The 6,416-nt window shown below is 40.5% G+C and overlaps 1 protein-coding gene across 4 annotated transcripts in view; it reads right to left on the bottom strand.

Moving 5' to 3' along the window:
* Positions 1-6,161, bottom strand: part of ttll12 (tubulin tyrosine ligase-like family, member 12) — a 114,392-nt gene extending 108,231 nt beyond the window's left edge. For all 4 annotated transcript variants that reach the window (XM_032505302.1, XM_032505301.1, XM_032505305.1 and 1 more), the window contains exons 1-3: positions 5,954-6,161; positions 4,905-5,074; positions 3,954-4,152 (exon numbers count right to left, since the gene is read on the bottom strand). In XM_032505302.1, coding sequence (XP_032361193.1) covers positions 3,954-4,152; positions 4,905-5,074; positions 5,954-6,094 — 510 coding nt within the window. In that variant the 5' untranslated portion in view covers positions 6,095-6,161. The remainder of the gene's footprint in view (positions 1-3,953; positions 4,153-4,904; positions 5,075-5,953) is intronic.
* Between the last annotated feature and the right edge of the window lie 255 nt (positions 6,162-6,416).

Genomic DNA, 6,416 nt, shown 5'->3' on the forward strand with positions numbered 1-6,416 from the left:
TAGACCACACTTTATAATTTACAAAGACCCAACAAGTCCAGTAATTCCACACCGATCCAATGATCAAGGAAGCAATTTCAAGCAGCTGGGGTAAGATCAAAACTAAATGAATTAATTAGAAAGTGATTTGGATTGGCTAATGAAGATTCCAGAAACAAAGGAGTGCCAAAGATTATAAAAAAGGAGAACATATCATTATTGTTGGTACAACTGCAACAAGTACTGATGTTGTGAATTGAGTGAGTTGACGCCTTTTGGGGTTTTTGTATAACAGTTATATAATTTGGTTTACATTCATTCTGGTTGGATTTTTGAACAGACAAATGGGCATATTGCTAAGGTTTCTTCCAACACGGGTGTGACTCATCGATTTTGGTCCTGATGGATTGAGAATTTCTTGTAATGATGCATCTGACATAACCACATTTGTTACGGTGGGGCAAAAATTTCCTCACTGAGGCGACGTCTGTGACCGGCCCTGCCTCTGACTGAGGGAAACCAGACAACCTGCATTGCACAGCTCATGTTACTAGGGCCTGATGAAGAATGCTCAAAACGGTTCTTCTGAGACATAAATGACAGTTTGACAAGCTGACATCTGATTTGGACTGATACTAACTGTTGTATTGATTGTAGCTGCATGCTTGACTGACAACCAGTATTGAAATTTTTCAAGTGCCCAACTCCTTGCGTGTGTTTTCCTCTCTCTCTCTCAAGGTTGCATCTGTTTTTTCTTCCTTGAAGAGAAAGTTTTTATATTGGTACAGTGCTGTTTTCCTGTAAAAGGAACAGAATAGCGTTTTCTTTTCAGTTTAGTGTTAATTATTAGGATATTTACTTGAGACTGTCACCCAATGTCTTCTTGCTGCAGAAAGCTATGAAGCTGCTTTTTTTTTTTTTTTTTTTTCTTTCCCTCAATGTTTTTATTTTTTTTTCCCTCTGGGTCATGTGATCACAGTTGATGGCAAAACCATCTCACCCAAACATAGAGTAGCTAACTGGAACTTTCCTAAACATTTAAAAAAGTCTTTCTTGAAATATGCTCCCATTACATATGTTTATTTCTAGTTATGCATTTATGGAAGCTCCACTGAGCTCCCTGATCCATGGTAAGGGTCTCAGTTCACACCAAACAATCTCTTGGATCCCCGAGGCTGATGAAGCGTTTGTGAATGTGAACCTGGCTCTGCATTCTTCCCCAACGCTGGGACTGCCAGATCCCTAAAAACTAATATATATATATATATATTTATTATATATATATATATATATATATATATATATATATATATATAAGCTACAACACCACAGCGTCAAATTCCGTCCGGTTGCGTATTCCTCTGCTAAACTCGATTCTCTCGCTCTGGGTTTACAGGGATGCCTCCATCCAGTGGCTGCCGCTGAGGAAGCATTAATTACGTCCAGAAACAGTGTAGGCCACTCAGATGTCGCCCTCCCTGTTCCACATTCTGTTTCACACATTTTGTGGGAACAGAATAAAAAACTCATTTATCTGTGGCCAGGTACCTCAGATATTACTACTCTGTTAGATTGCCAAATGTCACTCTAACAGATGCACTGTTGTTAACCCTGCTTGTCTTCTCCCCACATCAGATGACAGAGAGGACCAATTGGGTTGCACAGCTACAGGTGTCTGCATACCACAGCCTGACCTCTTACTAACCCGGATTTCATTTTTTATGTTGACAGTTCTGCCTCCAGATACTCTGGCCTGAACCGTGTGGGCGTCTCTGTTGCTATCGATTTGCACCTCTGCCATCTCTTCTTTCAGTACAAGCAGTAGAGCTCATTCCCTAACGGAAGGCTACCCAGCCATTTCTTTCCTCATTCTGCAACGTTGACACATGGGTCAGACCATGCGTAAAAATTAGGGGATTTGATTAGTATGATGGGGAAACAATCGTTTCAAAATGATGAAACAACATTGGTTCACAAAAGATTCCAACCAACATCTCACGTATAGTGGCTTTGTCAAATGTGCACACACGAGCAACTTAACCTGTCACCATTTGAGATTTTGGTGGCACAGCTCCACACACTGGACTTGGGCCAAGAGGACACCCACCCGACACTCCATTGTGTGAGGGCCAACTGGTAACGTATTGGATCTTACTGCAGAAAGGTACCAATTCCTGATGACAAGCTAACAACCACAATAACAGTAGGAGACACTTAGTGAGGTGCTGGTAACGCTTCACTGTAGTCTAGGCTTACAAAAGGAGCCATAGCACCGCACCCCACACACACACACACACACACACACACACACACACACACACACACACACACACAACACACACACACACACCACACACACACACCCCACACACACACACCACACACACACAACACCACACACACACACACACACACACACACACACACACACACACACACACGTGTTGTGCATGTGAAATTTAGGTTCAGCAATGATTTTGATACACATTCTTGTTATAAATTATATAATGTGATATGTTCCCAGATCAGGTAACAAATACTGTAATCACTTGATTTAGATAAGAATGTCTCCAGTAACGAGAGGCTCTACACAAGGGTACACAGCTAATCAAATCAAGTAATTCAGGAGGGAAGATAAAGATGTGATAAGTTAAGGATAAATCTTTTAAACGGTAGGAGATAGTATAATTCTTTTCTACTATTAAGATATAATATACTTGGTATAATAAAGGTGATAAACATTGTTGAAAATAATGTAGGAGAATTGATAGGAAGAAGAAATAGAGTTGTTAAATGAGCAAAGAAAGAGAAGTACACAGGATGACAATGAGTGATTGGCTCAGACCCCCCCAATGAGGAGGAGTCTAAGGAGACTGGAGAAGCTTCACAGACTAAAGAGCTACTAGAGAGCTAAATGTACTTGGATGGTTGAGGAGTTAAATTGAAGTTACTTTTACTCAGAAGTTAATAATATTTGACGTACTGCTTGCCTTTATCTGAGAGATGTTTAAATGATGGAGTAAATATGCTTTTTTCCAAAATGCCAGAAGCCGATGAAAATTGTGAAAACACAAAAGTAAAAAAGTGTTACAAATCAAAAGACTAAATGTGTTTTGTGTGATTGAAATTTGAAGCTGCTGTAACTAGGGAATTGCCCCTGTGTGGGCTACATAAAATCTTTCTTCCACTTTCCACTCCCTCTCTCTCCCTAGCTCTTTTAACCAGTTGTTGTCGAAAACAAGTGAACGAGATACACAGCAACGAGACAGTGGTAAAGACTGTTCTGCGATGGTGTATCACGTGCTAGTGGACGGACCTCTGACACCAGAAGAACGTGGAAGAAAGAAGACATTGTCCATGGCGTTCAGGCCCCCTCTTGCGTGTTTAACTCTATCGGTGGGCGATTATTATGTTTCTGTTACTATGGTTTCTTGACCAACCCTTGTCTGACAACAGAACTGACCTCTGCTGACTTACTCCAACGTACAAAAATGTAGATTCCTGACATTTCTGATAACTTATACAGATACTAATACTGATACACGTGACTAACCATTTCAATGACCAACTTCACCGCATGAAGGAGAAAGATACAAGCGTAAATGAAGGTTTTGACTTCTGAGCCTGGCTCACATCTGGTGGATGATAGTAATAATAATAATAATAATAATAATAATAAAAATAATAGATAGTAATATAAGCCTTACGGCCTAATAGGGTAAAAGGATTTTCTGTAATGGACACTCTGTCCCCCTCTGCTGTCACTAAAACTAAAATTTGCATATTGTTTTTCATTCGTCTCAAGAGTAAAAACACAAGGTGAGTCAACCCCTCCGCAGATAACTGAAAGCAGTAGTGTTGCATGTTATGTGTAAAAGTGTATTCAGTAAACAGAGGCACACCATGGCACCTGTGAGACCATCGTATTAGATGGGAAGTGAAAATAGCCGAGCAGATCATATTTTCTAACGTACCCCGTGGGAGATTTTGTAAGTCTGGTTGTACTTCCACATGAGCTCCATCACCAGCTCCACCGTGTCTGGGTCCGGGGCCTCGCCGTGGAAGTCCACCCCCATGAGTGCGGCCATTCTGTGCAGCAGGCCAGGGATCTGTTCTAGCTGCTGGCGGGTGTGGTCCACACGGTACGTCCAGGCGTGATCCACCAGAAAAACACTACAACCCACAGGAGAAAGATGGACAACCATTTCAATGAAATACTTATTTTAATACTTATTAGGACGTCACTCTTTTCAGATGCCAGTTTTGGGACGCGATTGTTAATGGGGCACCAGCTCATTTAGGAGCAGAAGGCGCTCAGGTCAAATGTATTAAAATTACCAAATCTCAAGTAATGAAATCACTTATTATATTCAATAAATATGGTATTTTTATCAAACTCAAATGACAAGCCGTAAAGTTCTTAGCTGTACATTGACCCAGGTTCTCCTCATGAACACAGATCGAAAATGATTTTATCAATACATGAAAGGGATTTATTAATCAGAAGAATAAAGTTGAATAACATCACTAGAACTCAGAGCGCAAAAATGAATGAGATAAGAACACAGACTACTTGTTGAACTGCAACTATCAGTGATGGGGTAATTATTTGAAAAACTCAGAGAAAACTAAGCTAAGTATCTGTGTATTATGTTTATTTACATCAGTGTCCTAGTTGAACTAGCTAACAAGCTAAATTTTCTAGCAGTTGTTGAGCTTGCTATTTAAAAAAGGCAAACGGTGAGTTAAATTAAAACTTGACATGATGTATGTAACTAGATGTCTATGAAAAATGCATACATTGCAGTTTAGCTGTCATGAATCATCAAATAACATTTCATGAAATAAATTGAGTTTTGATAATTTCCTCAACAAATTGTTAGTCACAACTTTCTAGTGGATTTTCTGGTCTCTGGCGCCCTCACCTGGACGGCTCCGAGGCTTGCAGTCCACTCTCCCGGGTCACAACCACCTTACTGCTGATCACTGCTACAGGATTGTCCCTCTTCCTCTCCTCATTACTCCCATTTTCCCCCTCGTCTTCTTCTTCTTGTTTAAACTGCATGATTCCGAAAACTTCCCCAGCGTCATAAATCTATGACATAAAAAAATAGGTTGTATTTTATCAAGCAATCACCACCAGACTCCACTGGAGAATTTGTCAATTTAAAGTTGGCTTGCCTCTCATCTTCAGTACGTGTCAATAATGCTGCTTTAGGGCGTTTAATATATCTTATAGTTCCAGTCTTCAACTCGGCATATCTCAAATAACCCAAGCAGCATTTACTTAACTCTTAAATTACTTTCCCTCCGATTCTCACACTAGACGCACCGTACATGTAGCTAGCTGGCTAGCTAACGTTATACATTACTCCAAAGTAGACGTGTGAACCAATTCTAAAGATCAACACAAACAACACGCCGTTTGGGGGCTATATTATATGCCGAATTTACCCCGGTACGTTTACGTTTGGTAAATGCTTTTAGTCATTGCATTTGTCTGAGGTGGGTGTTTTTAAAAAACAAAAGGAAAAGTTAATCCATTAAATTTGAATGCGAGTTTGGCATAGTTCCCTCCCTCGTGGCAGAGAGGGACGTAGTGGACTTAGCTAGCTAACGTTATATTCGTAGACCCAGCTGGCATATCGAGCATGGCTGTATAGTCGTGGCATAAGATAAGGGTGTGCTTATGTCAATTAAGGGCATAGCATTTGTCATAACTTGCTAGTGACGTCACTCATTGTAATCCAAGCTGGCGTAAGTAGCTCAGCAGTGTTGCCTGTGTGGCACTTTTCAGCATCCCTGCAGCAGTTGGAAATACAAACGTGAACAATGTTTGTTAACGTATTTTCAAATTGAACAGCTGTTTATTCCACGACTGTGACCCAGTTATTTGAGATTAAGCACTTTTTTTAAGCACACTGTATCACTTGTTAACGTGTGACTTGTTGTCTGGATGAGTTAAAGGTCAGACCTCGTTGGTGATTTTGTGATGAAGGCTCCTCCAGTAGATTGGGGGGATTCCTGAGGACTGTAGGGCCCCACCGTGCAGGACCACAAAGCCTTTGAACTCCTCGTCCCCGTCTCCATTCATCATTATAGCATTTGTTGACATTTCTATAAGCAGATGGCTATCACTCACGTGGAGTTAGAGTTGGCAAACCCGGAAGAAGTTTGTCGGCTGAGCCAGCAATGCATTGTGGGAGTTTTAACGCGCCCCATAGTTTTTTCACTTCATTTCCACTCCATATTTAAATAACTTTTTAGATTAACCCTACCGCAGACACTGCAAACATCTTTTTGTCAAGTACTGGGTGCTAAAATGCAGAAAAACATTCCGCCAGCGTGAGATAATTTCACTCTGCTTTAATAGATCCAACTGGTTTTATGAAGTGTACAGAACAATTTTTATCTTAATCCTAAATCAGCGCTCTTGA

This window comes from Etheostoma spectabile, chromosome 23 (genome assembly GCF_008692095.1).
Source record: "Etheostoma spectabile isolate EspeVRDwgs_2016 chromosome 23, UIUC_Espe_1.0, whole genome shotgun sequence".
NCBI classification, from domain to species: domain Eukaryota; kingdom Metazoa; phylum Chordata; class Actinopteri; order Perciformes; family Percidae; genus Etheostoma; species Etheostoma spectabile.